This window comes from Dermacentor variabilis, chromosome 4 (assembly GCF_050947875.1).
Source record: "Dermacentor variabilis isolate Ectoservices chromosome 4, ASM5094787v1, whole genome shotgun sequence".
NCBI lineage: Eukaryota > Metazoa > Arthropoda > Arachnida > Ixodida > Ixodidae > Dermacentor > Dermacentor variabilis.
Window position 1 is genome coordinate 109,481,141 of NC_134571.1, and position 21,133 is coordinate 109,502,273.

A 21,133-nucleotide genomic window follows, 5' to 3' on the forward strand; every position below is an offset into this window, starting at 1 on the left:
GCCTGTTGCTTCGTTATTTCCTGTGTGTTCCTGTATGTCACACTACTCGCAATACGACTCACTTCCTCGTGAAAGCAGACATTTACCCTAGTGTGATCAATGTTGTAGTCTGGCAACAGACACCACACAAATAAAGCACAACCGGTACAAAAAGTGTGGATGGCATATTCACAATATATTTCTTTATTTCATACAAAAGGAAGAAAACAATATGATTACACTAATCTGCTTTGTTTTCTTTTAGACAATGAATGCAAGGACTTTTTTCGCTGAAGTTGGCAACACAACTATGCTTTTCAACAACAAAAAGAAAGGCGCATGTACATTTTTGGGGGGGCAACGTGCAAGTCTCGGCTGCGGGAAGAGCGTGGGTATCGTCAAGTAACAGCACAAGCACCATCTTTTTTCTATTAATTTTTTTTCTTGAACCCACCTCTCAGAAGTAAGCTTGTCCTAACAATCAAACTCATCACAATAAGAGTTGGTTGCTGAGAGTTGCACGTTGCCATGACCAAACCCTTCTTGATATCTGGTGTGTGCTTTTTATGAATTATTTACACTGGACTCATCCTGCCTTCAATCATGACGGAGGTGGCAAGCACACATAAACCGTGCCGCCACTTTCTCAAATGTACAATTGACAGCCAATGACCGCTGCCACGATGAGTAACGAAGAATGCCTGGTCTGTTTGGAAATGACCCTCTCACCTGTATGCTTCAATGATGAGACTTCCCTTCTCGCTGCTTCGAGCCTCAACACATCAAGGTCCGCCTACTCTCGACAGTTTTGGCGACATGTTAACACAGAAGCATGACATCATTTTGATTTTTTTTTAAAATGAAACAATACAGAAGCAAGCACACATCTACAGAGTACCGAGAATGTTTCACCACGAGCGAAGTGCTCCGCAGGCCGACAAAAACATCCTCCTTCCTGGGGAGCATAGATGACAATACTTTCACGGCATCACACAACTAAACGAACTGAAGAACGAAGCCCTTCTTGGGGAGCAGACGCAACAATACGCTCGCAGTGTCGCACAACTAATGAACTGAAGAACAAAACACCATGCACATCTTGTGCTACAGCTTAAAATAATTTTATAAAAAATTAAGAGCTGATGTTTTCCAACTAGAAACAGTTGCTCATGAGAAAAAAATATTTTTGCATCACTTCGTCTTGAACAGTTTACAGGTTTGTCCAACCGCATCCCCCCACACTTGTACCCATTATCAGTCCGCTCTTGTTCAACGGCCTGCAGTGGTTTGACGACAGAGTAAAAGAATCTGCCAGCGAACGCAAACACGCACATTGCAGTGAAAACCAGTTTTCTGCTACTACTAAGGCATTTTGGTAGCCATCATTAATATTTTATATCTGCAATCCCTTAGCCATTAGTCGTTTCTTTTTCCCTTTGCAAATTTTGGCTGCATCAACGTCATACGAAAGTTCTATTGTCTGCAGCGTGCAATTTATCATTGCTGCATACTCCAACATAATGTGAGGAGAGCCTTCGCATTTATGCACCCCAACTTACATGTTCTAATGCAAATAGAAGAGCCTGACATGAAGCATTGACTGCAATGCATATGGCAACAACAGGAAATTTTTTTTAAGCTTAACAATGGAAATTGTAGACATTGCACTGGTGACTTGCGTCAGTCTACAAGTGCATCAACCACACTGAAATGATCTCTCTTGCTTCCTCTAGAATGTTTATGCTTGACATGCTGTCATTTGAAAAAAGGTTTCAATCGATGCAGTGCTCAATCTCGGAGCACATCAGCACTACGAGAGAAATGGTTTCAACAGTTCCTTTAAAAAAAAACACCTATAAGCAAACCCTAAAACTGACAGGTCCATTCTCCACTGAATCGCCCATGCAATTACAAAAAAAAGAGCACAGTTGCTCTGGAACAGAAGTTTGCAACAGTGGAGGCTTTGAAAAGATCTCACCAAATTAACGTACAATGCTCAATGAAAATCCAGACGCACACACATCTACGGCCTTACAACTATGATCTCGATATTGTACATCACAAGTGTAACCCGTCAGATCAGATCAGCACAGGCAGACCACACACTGGTGCTCGTTCGAAAGACACACACCCGAAAATAAATCGTGCCACCAATCGTAAACAACACGAGAGAAGGCTACAATAAAACCAGAGTTGTCGTAATGCCCCCACCAGGACAAATGACGGCGCTACAGTGGCAAGATGCACACGATTACAAAGCGTGTGAGAAAAAAAAAAATCAACGCTTTTCAACAGTCATAGACCAGTGGATCCACTGCGAACAATTGCAATGGTGGTGCTCCCCATTTCAGCTCTAATATAACGTCTCGCTGATGACATCACTTCAGTCAGCAGCACTCAATTCAATCAGAACCACAGATACACCGAGCCAATGGTTCGATGCAGCGTGCACTAGAGATAAACATTCCAGTAAGCTCTTAACGGACAAAGATGACATTTTGGATACTCGGTGGGCACTGCTGGAGATGCCTGCTTGCTCTCTTTCACCTCTAGTTTAAGAAGAGATTCTGATGTCTCATACAATTTGTTTAAAGAACAAAAGTTATTAGAAGCATCTCCAACACAACTGAAGGTCCTATACCTCTCCGAGAGAATGATTCGTAAACAGAGGCAACCAACACTCAATCAAGTATCACACACTATACGGCCAACAGCGCCATCGCACAATACCCTGCAAAGACATGCCCTCTCAAATGCTTTCGAGAATGTACCACCCTCACTCACTACATTCACGCCTTAACATTTTATCCTGGCAAGCTCTGCACAATGAGGTGTCACGTGAGTTAGGACAATAACATCCTTGCGTTATCAACCTGCTAATATACATGCGTAGTAGATGCTTGCAATATACAAGAGGCATGGGTGAAAAAAGCATGGGCGTACAAAGTACCCCAACACAAGGTTTTAAAGACGATGCAGACCTGTGCAAAGCACAACGAAGAGCCCTTCGCGACGTCTCCCAATTTCCATATGCCGCATGATTATGAGAATCCTTGCACTTCTGCAAGGTCGGGGGGCGAGTCGTGGAACGATGCGGGAGCTCACGCTAGCGGTGCTGAAGTTACAATGGAAAAGATGTAGTTTACATTCGGCTTGCATAGTCTCGTGCAAAAGAATTCTCAAAAAGCCAAACGCAAGACGCAACTCGGCACCCTCGACACGGGCCACCATTTGTGTTGACTTCTTACACCAAAACGTGATACAAAAGTATGTATGCATATAAAGAGATAAACAAAGCATGTGTGCGACTAGACCAAATATAGTTGCTTTGTTGACGGGGGTGCCCTAGCGAAGCACTTTTAAAGCTGGTGCAAAAACATTTTCATTTTGATTTAAAACAGCTGCTTGCTGCAAAACTCTTCGCAAGAACAAAAGTTGCCCTAAACAATGAGAACTTTTCACGATTTCCAGGTCAAATAGTCAGACCTACTTCACTGAGAACGATCCGAGTGCCTTAGAAAAATTCAAACAAAAAGAATGGTAACTTCACGATTTCCAGGTCAAATAGTCAGACCTACTTCACTGAGAACGATCCGAGTGCCTTAGAAAAATTCAAACAAAAAGAATGGTAAAAATGATATGCTCTGCAAGCACACACAAGTAAAATGTCGACAGTGGACACACAAAATAGAATGCCGACAGCAGACAAGTTGTAGCTAATGACAGATTAGTTACATGTCAGTGATGGTCCAAAGGCTCTAATACACTGTGAGGTACAATTCCTCACAAGGAAAAGACTGCACCTTGAATGCAACAGTTCCACATCTATCAGCATTCCCAGAGATGCAACAGCAGAATTTGGCATAGCTTTTAGACAGCAAAATATGAACACAAGGTATGAAAAAAAAGTAAAATAAAATGTCCAACAACATAACTTGCAGCCACAAAAGTTATTCGAAGTCTGCTTTAAGGCTGCCAGTGTTCTCAGACACTGTGGCTTACTCAAACTGCAATGCAGATCACCCCATTGGGCCCAGTTCACATACAATAAATGTTTACTAAAGATAAACCTTAAGTGAACCTAGAATGCTAGATAAAACTCCCAGAATTATGAGCTGGGAAGAAAGCAAAGGTGATAATCTGACAACATTTGTGCACTTTTGTTGTGCTCAAAAAAAAAAAAAAAAAGGCCCACACATGAGCCATAGTTGTTTGGCTTGGGCAGATGGGAATCCATCGCACTGGCACAATCAGACCACCACTGATAATAAACTGTTTTAGCACAGCACTACCGCTTACTGTTATGTCTGCCATCCCAGTCATCAGCCAGCCTATATGGCCGCTCAAGCTAATCAGTACTGCTGATGCATGGTTCAACCACGGTGCTAATTGACCGGCACGCTTTAATGAGGATTGTATTGCTTGGTTTTTCATGTCAAAGTTAAGGTTGCACTACACAAGCTTTTTTATTACCCTTTCTTTGTATCTTATTTTTTTTTCCCCAGTATAACTCGCACATTGAAACCTACATTGCAAGCAGCAGGGCTGGCTTGGCAATGGCAGCTATGGTAACTGTAAGCGGGCGTGGCATATTAATGATAAGCTGTCAAGCTAAGATGTACAGCACGTCTGTACTGCCCAATCACTGAAAGTGACTAACAAAACCCCAAATGCAGCAAGTGAAGTCATAGCGCTGGATTGACACGAACAAGAAAGACGACAGGACATGCGCTCCTCCTGTCATTTTTCTTGTTCATGTCAATCCAGCGCTATGACTAGCCCAAAAATCTACTCTCCCAAATGCAGACTGTACAAAATAGACACAGGACAACAGAGGGCACACTGACCGCGTGAGAAGGTTTGGAAATCAAGCCATCCGCCTTGCAGCATGTCATAGCCAAGGCAGGACAGTATACAAATTCCACGATGAAGCAGCAACGACGTGCAAAAAAAAAAAACAGGCATGTGCAACAGCATGAACCAAGCACAACGAAACAAACAACAAGGTTGATGCAAATGTCCGACCTTCCAAAAGAATACCCCACGCTCCCCAATTAAGAATTTGCAAGTCATGTACAGCAAAAAGTGAGTGTGTAGACAAGCAATGATCTGGTGAATAGGCCTGGTGCAGAGAGATGTGGAAGCAGAAATGCTTTGATTGACAAGTGGCCCCACGTTAATTTTCGTTTTTTTTTTTCTTTCTTCCCTTGAACCCTGCCGTGTGAGCCAGAACGCCACACAAGCCTGACATTATTTCTCAAAGCCTCGGGCAAGCAAAAGCCGTGCGGCATGCAATCACAGAAAATTTAACTTTCTTTTCTTCAACGACTCGTCTGTTCAAAGATTTTCCAAATGCACACACCGGTGTCCATTAGCAAAGGCTGCATTTTTAAACGTTAGCAAGAGAGGTTGCAGCGAACTCCAATTACCAGATATGAGCACTCAGACAATGACACGCTTGCATTGTTGTGAGGCAAAGGAAGGTGGAAAGGGCAAACCCAATCTTACTTCTCTCACAATAACGCAATGCCATCGTCGAGAGTCCAAGAACCAACACCGCTGAAAAAAATTGGGGGCTCCGTGAATTCCAACTTTTCCCTCACAGCAGAAAGCAGGTGGCAGGCATTTTTTCACACAAACCACACGTTATTTGTTACAGGCCCTCTCTCTCTCTCTTTTTTCATCCCCACTCGCACCATTTAGCAAAACGAGCGCGAAAGTTCGGCAAGTAAAAAATTTTAGCGGTGGCAAAGATGGAGACGAGATGAAAAGAAGGAAGGAAAAGACACGTGCACCAACCAAAAGTTTCCCGCCTGGGTGTTTGTTTGTTTCTGCCAGGTTGCATGTCGCGCGTGCTCTCACAGTGCCGACGGCCATCGTCGACCTTGAAGGAGGGCCGAGTCGAGAGCTCTTGGTCTAAACCAAAGCTTGCACGCGCACTCCGGGACACTGCAGCAGACCGTGCGCGAATTCTCGGTGCGTTTTTCCTCCCCGAGGGGGCTGGAGACGGCGGGAGGAGGAGTCCACATCGGGGGTTGCACTGGCGTCGTTTCGCGCACATGACGGTGGTGACTTGTTGGGGGTCGCGAGTGGCGGCGGCTGCTTGAGAACCGCGAACGAGGCGAATGAGGGTGGAGCGTCTTGCACAAGGCAGAGTCTGTGTGTCCGTGCATGCTCGTTTACAAAAAGGGTGCAACGGTCATAACAGTGGTGTCCATGGGAGAGGAGGAGGTGCTGCCTCGATGGCCGAGGTGAAGGGAGTGAGAAGAGATGGTCGTGGAGGTGGGCTAGAGCGACTGCTCAAACTTGGGTCCTTTCTCGATGTAGAGCTCGGCGAAGGCGCTCTCTTGCCGAAGCTCGACAGCCTGCTGCTTCTTCAGCACCAGGAAGGTGTAGAACTTCTGCGCAACCTGCAACAATAATGCGGGCCCAGTGGCTCCAATTCAGCGTCCTGAACGTGCGAAAACAACAGGGATGTACTACAGCATCCAATAGCCTCACAATCTACAATCCCCATCCCAGGATCCATTGGCGCTCAAAACTACACTGCTCCTTTTGCACAAGAGGAACTCTCAGAAATGATGAAGAAATGATACAATAATGAAGAAAAAGAGAGGATTTATTCAGTACGCGAGTGCCAAGACAACAAACAGCTTCTGCCATTACCCAGTCATACAGTGTCAATAGTTTTTCTGTGAATGACAACAGTTTCATCAGTTGCACTTTTGGGCATACCTTGCATATCACACATGGACAGGAGTACATTTCATTACAAGGCTACAAAGCAAGTTTAAATATGCACTTTAAGTAAACAGAAGATCAACGATGTGGAAAGCAACAACATTAATAATCACAGGTCTCTGTGTGTCCGTATTGCAGTTTTTAAAATTTTTTTTCCATTGACTTATCTGCTTCTGTAATGGGAACAGAGAATCGGTCTGAATAAGCTAATTTTAGGTTAACAGAGTACAACCATACTTCTAATGCACCTGCTTGTACACATCTGGCCAATGCATGCGTCTCCCAGGCGCGGCCCATGGGGTGGCAAAACTTAAGGTGGCGGCTCGCACTTACCTGTTTGCGATTGCTGCCTCGTGCAATGTCACTGAAGCGCACTTGGCGGCCCGCTTCGAGGGGTGTCCGGATCATGTGCAGCATGTGTACTGTGCGCTTGTTCAGTATCCGCTCCTCAAACTGTTCGTACGTCTCGTCAGCCAGCTGCTCCTCGGCCTGCGAGAAAAGGGGGGGCCAGACATGTCAGCCTTAGGATATCTTGACAAGCACAGCAAGGGCTGGACGGCACAACCTGCACTGTTGCCAGCAAGATGCCAACAGCCCCCTAATTTAACATTGTGTTTCTTAGTGGAAATACATCAGATTGCTTAATGCATAGAATGTGTTGATGCTGTTACTCAACATGGCAGTGGAATAAATGGGCGCACCGACCAGACAAACCAGTGACTGTATAGTAAACAAGTCCAATAAATGAATACTGGTAAGCGCAGTTTCAAGACGGGACAAAAGAAAACACAGGACAAGCACTTGTCCTGTGCGCCGGTGTTTTCTCTTGTCCAGTCTTGAAAACTGCACTTACCAGTATTCATTTACTAGCACAGCAGCAAATTTTGTTAGTTCCTCCAATTCTGCATTTTTTATCAATCAGGCAGAATGGGCCAATCTTGAAAATAAGCGTGCCACACCGCCATTAGAGCAAGTGATAAAGAGCAAAAGGAATGGATTGGGAAATGAACCATCACTGGCAACGAGGCTCACATTTAACCCTCACACATGGCAGCCACATTAAGAAGATACTGACAGAATATTTTTACTATATTGATTTCTTGCATTAAATGAGTCCAATACTTCTAAATTCTCACAAAAAGAAGCAATTTGACAAACCTCAAAGTACCAATAATAATTTATTATACTAATAGGTTTTCTGCGGCCAGTTTCGGTTTTGTTCCCAAGATTCTGATTTGTGCTGTCACGGCACAGTACCGCACTCGTCACAACACAGTACGTGGGACTGGATGTTACAAAGTCCAGTCCCATGTGACCACATACTGTGTCAGGATGTCACGACATAGTATTGGCTTGGGAAATGCAGGTTACAGTGCGTACACCTGAAGACAGCTGCTACAGTACGCCCGGCATGCCGTTTGCTGTGGACGCAAAGAAAAACATGCAAGGGTGAGTCGAGAAGGATGGTGGCTTTGTGCGCACCATCTTCCTGCGTGCCCAATGTTGAGGTGACCTGACCGAGGGCGTGCTAGGAAGGGGCTTGGGTGAGCACGTGGTGTGCAGTAACGTGATCGAGTGCACACTTCCAGAAGGGGCCGAGAGGGCGTCCGAAGAGCATGACGTAATGTGATAATGCGCACTGAGGGCTCCTTCCTGCTACTTATAAGCCAGATGGGAAAGGAGAGCACAGGCCAGTCTGCTTGCTCCAATTCGATCCCACCTTCCATGCCTCTTGTCATTTTTTTATGGCACGCAGCATTGCGGTAGCTAGCGACGCATCAAACCTTCATCTCTTGCTCGGGTTTGTCTGAAAAACGGTCCATGGGAACGAGAATTTTTTTTTTTTTTTTCGAGTAACTGTTGCATGGTTTTTGGAGTCCGGATTTGCAGAAGCATAGCACTTTTCCAGGAACAACAGAGAAGTTCAAACTATTCGTCAATTTGGATTAAAAAATTTCAAATTATCGAGGTTGTAATGTACATCAGATTAAGACAAATGTGATTGCATTGGAGCACAATTCCACGGCAGTACCACTGCACTTAAGAAAACTTGTGCAGCATTACAGCATTGCATTACAGCAGTGTCTAGTATGCAACTTGCAACAACTGGACACTGCTATTGCAGAGGCTCGACAAATCTAAGCCAGTTGAGAGACCGTCAAAGCCTATTACTCTAAAGTTTAATTCAAATACCTCCGCTACCAAATAACTCCAACTACAGGTAAAAAACTTGTTCACACTGCAGCAGTTGTAATGTAATAATAGCTGGCCAAGAGCAAGCAATGCCCACATGTCATGATGTTGACCAATGGAGAAGTTGCAAGAATGATGCCGGACAACATTCTGTAGTTCTAGAACACATAGTGAAACCTCGTTAATTCGAAGTCTGCCAGACCGCAAGAAAAATCAAGTTAAGCAGATTTTGTAAGTACCCAAAAAGAATTTAAAAATTCAGAAAAATAAGGGCAGAACTATGTGACACAAATATGCAACATTTATCATGTGTGAGGCAGGACTACTTGAAGCAATCCATGCAGGATTGCTTGGTAGGGTAGTTCACTGTAATTTCCAGCATGCTAACCATGCGCAGCAATCTCACAGTCGCCACCACTACATTCGACGAAGCTGCAGATGACATTATGGATACAATGATTATCGCTAAAGCGCGTGATCAAGTGGACTAGGATGTCTCCACCACTGCCTACTATGTCGGTAACTTCATCTTGCATGCTGCCAGACAATGTCTACACATCTACTTCTACGTTCTAGTTGTCGAAGCCTAGTCGGTCTAGTCCGTCACTCTTGTCACGATCTTAGTACATTCGCGGAAACGTGGATGTGGCCAAGATTTTTCATGTTGCCTGGAAGCATAGCAATCATACCATGAATCGTGCGCACACAACACACTAGAGCGGGCATTCTGTAAATGTACACCTAGTGGACATGTCCATTTCATCTGCTGCTGAAGTTCTGATTGGTTAGGCTGGGGTGCGCAACAGGAGACAAGCGCTCCCAGCCAATCCACGCTTTAGCAGCAGACGAAGTGGACATGTCCACTAGGTCTACATTTGCAGAATACCCCCCATCAGTGAAGAAAAGGTGACAACACGTGTTGCTAGGGAAAAACCAGAAACGGAAAAGCACAACTGGAAATGACGAATCATCTGGTCTTATCTGCATCGAATATTACAGGACTGCAAAAAATTTATGAATTGATTAAATTTTCAAATAAACCAAGATTAAATTATCGAGACTTCACTGTATCCCTCACGTCTGTCTATGGATTGCAGGAGCACATGCCTTGCTGGTGAAACAAAAGCAACAAGACTGAAATACACCCGCTGCAAATGTGGCACATTTTGCCACAATTGCACTAAATCAGCAGAAAGAAGGCGCATTCTTACCACTATAGTAGAAAAAAGCTGCACAGTATTGTCCATGCTGACTGACTAATAGCACAGCCTACCGCTGCAACAATATCGTTGCAATAAGATGCTCGCTTAGTAACCAGATCGTGGCCGTATTATGGAATGAGAGCACTTGCGGATTACTTTCATTTCAGCATACTGAAGCATTCCGGGCTATGCTGATGGGCTGTGCGTCATCCGTTTCATCACATCTGCTTCCACTGATTTAACCAATCAGTGCACACTGAAAGTCACCCAGAAAGTAACTGCACACAAAAGTGACTTGTCACAAATCGTGTCCCCGCACTGTACTCACTGGTCCGACAGACGCGGGAGGCCCATAGTCCTCATCGTCGTCGTCCAGCTGGGCCAACTGGTCCTGCTGCTGCTGCTCCGTCAAATGGTCCTGCTGCTGCTGCTGCTGCTGCTCCGTCAACCGGTCCTGCTGCTCCTGCTGCTCCTGCTGCTGTTGCTGCTGCTGCTGCTGGTCTTCCGTCGACGCATGTTGCTCCATCTGTGGCTCTGACTCGGGCTCTGGCTCCTCTAAGTGATGCTGCTCAGCTGATGTAGACTCCATGGGTCCCCCAAAGCCATGCAGCGCTGGACCCGAGGCCACCAGGGCGTCAAACTCGGATGGTGGCGCCAAGGGTTCCATGCTCGGAGTCTCCTCCTGTTGATGCTGCATCTGGAATAGTGTAAAAAAATACAATAAGAACTTGTTAATTCGTACTTGTGCCTTGTTTCTGGCAAGCCGTATGCATTATTTAGTGACATCAAAGTTTCGTCATTTTGGCCATATTGGCTACACGTCAGTTAAATGGGGAACTGAAATGAAATTTTGGACCACCTAGGAAGCCTAGTTTGAGACAGTCTAGATATAAAGGAGTCTCCATGCAAAATTTGACTTTTGAAATAGGAGTAGAAGCATCACGAAAAGCTTTCAAAAAAAGCCATTCTTGATAAAGACTTCTTTTTAAATGGCTACATTACCACTCACTGGAAGTCGCGCACAACCTAGAATGACCAGCTCCTCGGCAAGACTTCGAGATTTTGTGGCGCCCAGGGCTGCCTGCAGCAGGCTGAAATATCTCGAAGGCAACGTGCTGGGACTTGCATCATAGCTGCTAATCACCAGATGCTTGCATTGTCTGCTTAGTGGCTGTTAAGATTGCTTCAATAGAATATCCTATAATCAACTTGGCCATAGTGGAATTTCCTTGCAGTTGGCCTTTCATTCAAACAACTATCGAAGTGCATGAAGCTCTATAATTACGCAAAGCAAATGAGCGAAAACGGCACTAGTGTCCAACTGAAACAAGGCAACAGACTTCACATCGCCATAGTCATTACCGGGAACCGTAGAGGAACAACACGAGAACGCTTTGCGCCTTTTTATTACAGTAGACTGTTCCGTTCATGTCTCTGTGTGCTTCTTCGAATATTCTGTGCTAAAACACTAATAAGTAGACTTCTGTAATCCGATTCTGGTCTATTCAATTTTTCGGTTAATATGATCTCGACTGAAGGTCCTGGCCATCGCTGATGAATTTCTATAGGTCCAAACTTTCATTATTTCAATCCTAAAATTGGCATTTGCCGGTCAGCACGCACAAGCCTGACCCCTATGGTGACGACTCCAATAACGACCCCCCCTTACTGGCAGCGGTTGTCTTGGCAGAGCATAGGAGACAGTGAACGTGTTGAGCACACATAAAAAAATATATATCCCGTCGAAAACGCTCATTTTCGCCCTGCCCTGGGAAGATTTTCAAGCAGTAATGGTGGCTCACAATGTCCAATCAGGGCATTTACCCCATTGTAACGCATGGCATTTTTTTTTTTTTTAACTGGGCCAAAACCCGTGTTCGCGGCGTTCGTATGCTTTGCCGCATAACACGTGTGTATTGCGACAAAGCTGACTTTAGAAAACCGTGCGGCGAAGCTGACTTTAGGAAATCGACCTCTACCGGCAACACGTATTAGACCCGTGCCCATTTGTTTTGCTAGAAGCGCATTACATTTCTAATTTGTTTAGGAGCTTTTAATGCAATCTCTACGCTAGTTTTCTACTTTGGACACATAGAAAGTGGGCGTGCATATGATTCAGGGGCATGTTAGAAATAGCCAAATACTGCCAAATGAATCAGCATTATTTTCACACATTTCTTCTGCATCCTGTTCGTTTCGCCGCACCGGATTATTCTATCGTTTTCGTCGGTCTCGTCAGGGTCGAAATAATGGAAGTAAATTGTACTACATTTACCGCCGTAAAAATTGAATTCTGAGGTTTTACGCATCAAAACCCCGATACAATTATGAGGCATGCATAGTGGGGGACTCCGGATTTATTTTGACCACCTGGGGTTCTTTAGCATGCACCCAATGCATGGTACAGAGGCATTTTTGACGCATTTCGGCCCCATCGAAACGAAGCTGCTGCAGCCATTTACCACCATAAAATGATAATCTGAAGTTGATCACGACACATGTTATGCCGTGAGACAGCATATTGTTTTCATAGCATGCGTTAGTTTAGCGGTGCAAGCAGAAGGTGCTGTTTTTTCATTCAACGTGTTGAATTGTCAGTTTATTTGCTCGCAAGAAATTTAGAAGCAACAGCAAACAGGTCCCAGCTTTGGAGCGTTCGACCTGCGCATAGCGCCATTAGCTTGCCTTCCGACGCTGTACACACACCTAAATTCCATTACAACTGGCTCAGTTCATTTCCAAGTCATGCATTTACACTAATACAAGTGACTTTTCCCAAAAGAGAGCCTTCACAAAATTTTGGAAACCTGTTGGAAGAAATGCAACTTGGTCCGATTGGTTGTTATTGATTCTCACGTTTCACTAGTCTGAGAACTCCTACGGGCGACAGGTGTCTGCTACATTTGCAAGCTCGAACACTGCGTACTGCAAAGCCTAAGCAAGCACCAGTCATTGGGCACAGATGACCTTATCAGATGTATAAGCTAAACATAAAAAGAAATGTGCGGCCTTGACTCACAAACGGAACTTTCATTTGTTTTTATCCCAAGACACACTGATCAGGTAACATTACATTTTTTAGCCTCAGTGCAGAATATCCGTATTTGGCTTCTGAAAGCAAGACAGACGTTACTGCCTATATATTGCAAGACGCCTTGTGTGATATACTACAACACGAGTCGCAGTGCGAAGTTGCCTATGAAGGTCGAAAATAGTCGAGTATTACACCTGTACCAGTGGAGCCATGCCGTTAACAAGTGCTTGCACCTTTCGGAGGCCCGCTACACACAAACGCCTCTTCCCTTTTTTTAAACCTCTGTATCACTGGAAAGGCTCTTTGTACTTAAAAAAAAATATCTAATACAGCTCGCTGGGCAGGCTGGACGTTGGTACGCACAGCAGAACGATTTCCACGGTTTCGTCGCTAGAATCCTTAAGACCTATCAAAATAAGGCAATCGGCAGCAAGGACCCTTTTGGCTTCAATGAAACACCTCGCTTCAACACCATGAAGGACAAACGCGTGAGCGCAGCACTAAGTGAAAGAGCCACCGTGAACCTGCATGTTGTAGCCTTCCGTGTTTATTTGGGCAGTGTTGCCAGCACAAGTAATGGACACTGGAGTTTCTAATACAATGCCTTAAATTGCGAGGACATTTCAAGCCTCCGGCTTCGGGCAGCATGGTGGCATGTGTGGTGTGGGAGAAGAGATTGGAACGGCTTGGCTCGGCTTCTCATGGAACTCGTAAAAGCAGTCAACAGTCGCTCTACCATAGCCGCACCCTCACTGCTCGTGCGCCGCCATTCCAGTATGATTTTAAAATTTCCGCGCCCCTCTGGCCAAACTCTAGAAAACGATTAATTGAACATGCCAAATCGATTAAGTTGATTAGATTAAAGGTGAACATCGTTGAATATTAATAGTTTTGCAGGACACCATTAATCAATTAATTGTTCATCAATATTACCAACTCTAAAACATGCACAACGATTGTCAAACCCAGCCACATTTTGTATGTAAAGTGAAACCTTGTCAAACCGTAGTTGGCTGGGGCTCAGAAAAAGTATGGTAGTACTGTGTTTAATCGCATAATGATCGCACTCGCATAATGATCGCACTCGCATAATGATCGCACCCCTGAATTTTGTCACCAAAATTCGATTTTTTTTCTTTCCCGTGTAATGATCGCACCCTGAACTTGTCGCAGCGATATGTCCTGTGCCAAGTCTAGCTACTGGTGATCGCGCTTACCACCTGTCGAATGCTACGCGAACGACTCTTGAAGACATACCAAGCGGTCTGCACGCAGCCAACATTCTTAATCGGGTGCCCCATTTCATTCCTTTCATCACTTTCCACACTTCCATGAAAAAAACCTACAACCAAACTTGCCTTGGCTTTATTATTTGTAGGATTCATAATGGTTTTGGTCAACAACAACATAAAGGGCGCCTTTCGATCTTCTCGTCTGCACTTGTGGGCACGTAACAAATAGCAAGCGGCAACGATAATGGCCACGTTTACTACACTGATACATTAGAAGTGTACCCTATACATATGCCGCCACTTGTAACGCAGCTAAGATATTCGCTCACCCTTAGCGGAAACGTGCCGTATTAGGAGAGCAGTGAAGACAAATGCCGCAGTTTCCGCACCATGCCCACCATGTGTTTCTATGTCACTGGCAGCTAAGCACGCTCATCTCTGTTTCTGTCCCCTCAAAGTGGACATGGCTACATTATTGTTGCAAACTTGCCGATATTAACAATATTCATTACTGATATGAAAGAAACGGTTTCAATGCGCATAATGCACTCACTAGAAGAAAAATAATCGCATTCGGCTTGCTCCACCGGCCGCCATTTTTGTTTTGGTGTCCTGCACTGACAGCGGCAGCCGCCTGCTTGTCATCCCGCAGCAAATGCGAGATGAAAAAAGAAAATGTTTCTTTTCGTGGGAAATTTAACCCGTGTAATGATCGCACCCCATAATTTGCATGAATTTTCTTGAGAAAAAGGTGCGATCATTTTGCGAGTAAATACGGTACTGCTTAACTGAAATAGCATGAGATCGCCCACTTAACTGTCAAAAACGAAACTCAGAGTGCGATGAGAAGTCAAAAACATACAGTATTTACATGTATTCACTTCGCGCAACAAAAGCCTTATTTTCATTTCATGCCGCGGCGGCCTAGCAGCGACGACAGCGGCCTCAAAGCTGGCTCGCAGCTTTTCAGCCAGCCCCCTCTTCTAGGCAAACACTCGCCTGGCAGATTGCTCATTCACGCTGCATATTCTCCATGCACGGGTGTGGTAGTGCTCAAGTAACGGGGCACTTTTTTAATTGCCGGGTGCCAGTCTTGTCGCGACGATTGCATTTATGAGGCTGACGTAACACACAGCTTTTGCCACTGTCAGGCCTGAATCAACCGTGCTGTCCGCCTTCCGTGTCATCCTCATCACTGTTGTTAGGTGACACTTCGGCAACAACAGAGGCAACGATGGCGAAAAGTCGAACCTCGTAGCCGATATCTCTTCGCGGTCGCAGCAGTGCTGCTGAGTAACTTCTTCGCATTCCAAAAGCCACACACCGTAGTGAATGGTAGATCCCTGTCGCGTACCAGTGCCGATTTCTTCGTGCCACGTTCGATAGCACAAGCAATGTCCAATTTTTCTTCTATGCTCAGCACCCGGTGTTTTTATCAGAGCTTCAGCATGACGCAAGTCCTAGCTCGTGCGACGCCACAACCACGGCCACAAAATTACCTGGCGCGGCGCCGAAATGATGTTGATGTGGCTTCACGCACAAACGCATAGGGAACTCGGAGGCCGCTGTTCCGACCTCTGAGGCTTGTCGTTCTGCCAAGCCACCCAATAGGGACGACGCAGAGCCGTGATTGTGAGGCAAAAAGTGGAAACACTACGTGCTAACTGATACTTATGCAATAAGCTGGTATGGTTTATGCGGATACAAAAATGGGTGCCGAGTCAGATGTTTGACTTTACTGCTTTTAAAATGAAACTGCTGTTTAAGCGGGTATGGTTTAAAGAGGTTTCACTGCAGTACAGTCAAATCCACTTACTATGATACTGGTTTTAACGCTATATCGGTTATAACAATGAGAAGCTGCTATACGGTCAACTTTGGCATGTTTTCTAAGGTGAAATAACCCGTTTACCACAATGTCCCAATGCCACATTATCGCTTATAACAATGAAGTCTGGCTGCTGGGTCCATGCCAAAAGATAACGGAAAGCAAAATCCTTGAAAAGAAGAAACATTCGAGCCGCTCCGCCCTCGCCAGCCGCCCCAACGGCCGCTGCACAGTCATACAATAGAACCTGTTTTCCAGCCTTCTCCGCATCGCCAGACTCGCATACCTCTCTCCCTTCACCCTTCCAGCCCTATGAACACGAATTGGCTGTGCCCATAGCTTTATGCAGCGCCACACTCTGAAACACGAATGGACCGCACCAACTGTGCTGACAGTGCTGCTTCCAGATTGCTCGATGGCCTCTCACGGTGTGCAGTTCTGCCAACGAATTAAGCAGCTCGCACTCGTCTTTGTTGGTTGCATCGAAGTCGTACCTGGCCACGTGGTTTCTGCGCCTCGCCGCCGAAACGGAAGATGGCTGATCCACCCGCTGATCATCGACAATGTGCGACGTTGTCGGTGAAAAGAAAGCACACTGCTACAGATTTGGAAACAAAGTGCAGTATCATGAAGGACCACAAAGACGGTTAAGAAGTGTGTGATTTCGTGAAGAAATAAGTACTATCGCAACCAACAGTGTAGACAATCAACCGCTGAGCAGAAAAGTTCGACAAAGCACCTATAAGGAGGTGAAAGAGTCCTTCTACGAGTGGTTGCTCAATGTTCATGCCATGAACTTGCCTATCAGTGGGCCAATTCTGGCCACAAAGGCAAAGCAGTTTGCCCTGCTCATCAACAACGTGGACTTCCAGCCCGGTGGCAGCAGGGTACAGCACTTCAAAGAGAGGCATGGCATTGTTTACAAAGCCATCACTGGCGAGGGAGCTTCATTTGAAGTGGAGGCAAAGCAGAAGTGGGTGAAAGAAACCCTGCCCTGCATCCTCGACAACTACGTTTACACCGACGTACATAATCGCGACAAGACAGGTCTCTTCTTCCAGATGTTGCCGTCCAAGACGCATGCAAAGAGGAGATGCGTAAGGGCGGCAAAAACAGCCAGCTGTGCGTCACTGTGTTACTGTGCGCCAACATGGACGGGAGCGACAAGTGCCCCACATTTGTCATTGGGAAATCGAAATGTCCCTGCTGCTTCCACAATGCTGCCAGGATACCAGTAAGATCGTCTCATCCGCAAGGCATGGATGACGCAAAAACTTTTTCGTGAGTTTTTCGTGATCAACATACCGAGCAAACTAAGAGGAAGGTGGCGCTCATCCTAGATAATTGTAATGTCCACGAATCCCTGCCTAAGCTCTCAAGCGTCACCTGAAGTAGTTTTTCCCTGCCACCCAACACGACGGCAGGCTTGCCGCCCATGGATGCCACCATGATCGCCAATTTTAAGGTGATACATCATCGGCACATCCTGAACAAGCTAGTTGCCTTGATGGAAATGGCCACACGAACAAGCAGGGAGCAATAAGACTTGAAGATCAATCTATTGATGGCCTTGCAGTTTACCTTTGGTGCATGGTCCGAAGTAAGTGCTTGTATAGTGCAGAACTGCTTTAGGAAAGCATGCTTTCTCCGAGGCAGCAGTGACTTAAATGAATCCTGCGAATCTCCCACCGCCGAAATGATGCCTGAACTTTGGTGCTGCAGTCGACGAGGACGCTTCAGGACTCGAAGAGTTTCTACATGCGGACAACACATTAGAAACATCAGAAGTTTTAACCAATGAGGTGATCGTCACAAACGTGCTTGCATCCGATAGCAACGGCGACAGTGACAGCGCCGATGGCAGCAATGACATCGTAGGGCAGGCTGCCTGAACATTGTCCTTGCAGGAGGCCCTGCAGATGATTCAGTCCCTACGGGGCTTTGTTTTCGCAAGGGACCTTCTGCTGCACTACGTGGAGCATGTGGATGCCTCGGGGGTGAATGTCAGCAAGCTCTGTGTAAAGCAAGCAAGGCTGACGGACGTGGGGTTTTCTCAAGCGAGCCAGTGAGAAGTATGTGGGGAGATGCTTGCGGTGACCTCGCCCCAGTGTTTCTTCTCGATTTCTCAAGCTCAGAGGCTGCCGTGGCAACCTTCTCCGATTTCTTAAAAGGCTCCTTTTAGAGCCACGAAAGTTATTCCCCGGCAAAGCTCGCATGTCACCTGCCACCCATGACCCCCCTCTTGCAGTTGTTATAGCAGTGCTATTCGTGAGCGCAGGCAGCCTTGGCTTGTTACTCGCGATCGGAGCACACAGGACGCAAAATTACACGAGTCAACCCAATCAGCAGCCAAATTGAAGAAAGTGGTGGGGAGAGGCACTGATCTGCCTTCCATTATAGTTTTCTCACAACTGCTCTGCCATCCCCCTACATTGCTTTTTTTCGTGCAACTCGGTTATAACAATGGAATTTTCGTGGCACTTGAATGTGGTTACAAGTGGGTTCGACTGTATAACCTATTTCAATCACCATAATGACATAATGAGGGGGTATTCACATACAGTAGGTGTCAGTCACAATTTCAGCACAACAATTAACACACAATAATGTAACATACCTGTGGCGTGGGTGGGTGCATCATCTGTGGTGTCGGAGGTGGTCCCATCTGGGCTGTGGGAGGCATCATGGCTGCCGGAGGAGACTGAGGTGTTGGCACAGGCGTGGCTGGATGAACTGGGTATTCCGACTGCAGTTGGTCCGGCTGGAGCGTTGGAAACTGCACCGAATATAACACCACCCATTTCTCATGGAATGTGCAAGTGACTATGAATAGGAAAACAGCAAGAAATAACAAACCATAAACTTTCATGTTCATCTTGTGTTCAAAGAGGCTTTCAGTTACCCAATTTAGAGTCCACATAATTCTGCTGTATCTTTGCAATACTGTGTTAAAGCGAAGCTTTCTTTGCCTGCTTTCCTCGGTTTTGTGTGGCTGCCAGGCTGCTGCTGGGTCAGTCGCTGTCTCGGCAGATATATCTGTGGATATAGTATATATATATATACTTGAACCTCTCGTTATAAAACGAAGTTGAAAGGGGGGCTGAAATTACTCTTTTCTATCCATTACTTCATTACATGCATTACTGCCATTTACGGCAGTATACGCCTAATGAGGTGCACAATGGTTAACATGGAAATAAGAAGATGGTTTTGCGGCTCGTGGAAAAGCCAAACGGCCATGCATGCGATGAAATTTGAATAAAACAAAAGACTCATCGGCGTGTGCAACACGCGGCTTAGCAGCTGATGTGACAGCGTTCAGAAAGCTGCTTCATGTCCCATGGTGAGCGTTCCGCAAAATACACAGTTGCTGCCAGAGAACAGCTCCACCCCCCATCCCTCCCATCCACACCCCAACGACCTTTCATGCAGTGGAAGATGGCGCATTTCCTCTCAGCTTTCCGGCCTTCCGTGTGCCACATCGAGCCGCGGTTGTCGGCTTCCCTTGCGCGCTTTCACTAGCTCATACAGCGTACGGTGCGTAGCGACGGTGTTATCGCCCTTGGACTTTATACGGAACACCACGGCGACGCCGATGGAAAGCGTGCACCTGGAGAGTCCGTATCATGGCTATCGCAAAGAATATATGTTTTCCAGACCTTCATATACTGGAACTGTGCTGTAATCAGTGCTGGCATAGTAATTTGATGTTCCCTTTAAAGGGGCTCTCGAACACCTTTCGAAGCCGCCACAGTTTGCAGGTTGCATAGACTATCGGTTAGAGATCCTTTTAGTGTAGGTCAAAGCAGCAATATGAAGATGTTTAATAGTTTAATCACGCAAACAAACCACTACATCAGTGCAGATCGCACGATCACCCAGTCCTGCTCACTAGTAGCGTCATCAACGCCACCTTTCGCTCTTTCGTGATTGGTTAAGAATAAAGCTGTAGACAACCACTGCACTGCAGCAAAAACATGATAAATTATCATCTTATTTTTGTTTGCTGTGCTTTTTATATTAACGCAAACAGACACATTCGTAAAAAAAAAAGCAAAGCTAAAGAAACACTACAACCACAATACATGGTAGGGGGGGCACTGGCTGGTCTTTCACCTCTGCTACGGCAGCATGCCTGCTGCCTTTGAGCACAAAAGCTTCTCTTTTTGCTCGTGAGCAGCCTTGTCGCCTCGCTGCCTTGTTCATGTGGTGCAGTTTCTCACCTCGAAGCATCATTGTTGCCACACCCTTTTCGTTGTTCGTGGCGCTGCAGTGAACTATAGCTGGACTATCATACCTGAACTGATGAAAAGATGCAGGTTGCTCGACCAGTAGTGCAAACATGAATTGTGCTAGAATGCGCATAGGTAATTTTTTTTACCGCGGCAGCAGTGTCATCAGCATATCGGAGTAACCGGAGTCCACGAACACAGACCATGTAGGATGGCAAGCATAGAGTGTGGACTCTTGCTACATAGGCACATTAGACTCTTGCCACTGGCAGCGAGGGGTTACATCAATGGGTGAGAGAAATGGGGACAGAAGACTGTGCTAAAGTTGAGCCGAGGGCACGTACATTTTCTTTCATGCACTATATTGAAATTTCTCAGCTGAATGACTTCAGACTGCATGCACCTATCGCCGCCATTTTTGTTGGATCTATCTCTCCAACCATTTATCTGTGCAACCTGCGAGCGAAAAATGGCGGCTTGGGAAGTGCTTGGGGGCCCCTTTAATAAGAGTAGACCCTACTGTGCATCTTGATTTCTATGCACTTAAGTTACTGATAGCTTGCTACATTCTTGTTTTGTAATGCTAGGAGACTCCTACGCATGTGCAGCACCATGCTTTCTTGCCCGAAATTAGTAATCATTAAATTTTGTGAAACATTTTTTTATATTCAATTTTCTATTCGAAATCTATT

General features: G+C 45.7%; 1 protein-coding gene across 3 annotated transcripts in view; it reads right to left on the reverse strand.

Annotated features, from left to right (window-relative positions):
- Positions 1 to 154: 154 nt before the first annotated feature.
- vtd (RAD21 cohesin complex component verthandi) overlaps positions 155 to 21,133 on the reverse strand; it is a 57,021-nt gene continuing 36,042 nt past the window's right edge. For all 3 annotated transcript variants that reach the window (XM_075689990.1, XM_075689991.1, XM_075689989.1), the window contains exons 9-12: positions 18,827 to 18,985; positions 10,444 to 10,812; positions 7,054 to 7,209; positions 155 to 6,389 (exon numbers count right to left, since the gene is read on the reverse strand). In XM_075689990.1, the coding sequence (XP_075546105.1) occupies positions 6,267 to 6,389; positions 7,054 to 7,209; positions 10,444 to 10,812; positions 18,827 to 18,985 (807 nt within the window). In that variant the 3' untranslated portion in view covers positions 155 to 6,266. The remainder of the gene's footprint in view (positions 6,390 to 7,053; positions 7,210 to 10,443; positions 10,813 to 18,826; positions 18,986 to 21,133) is intronic.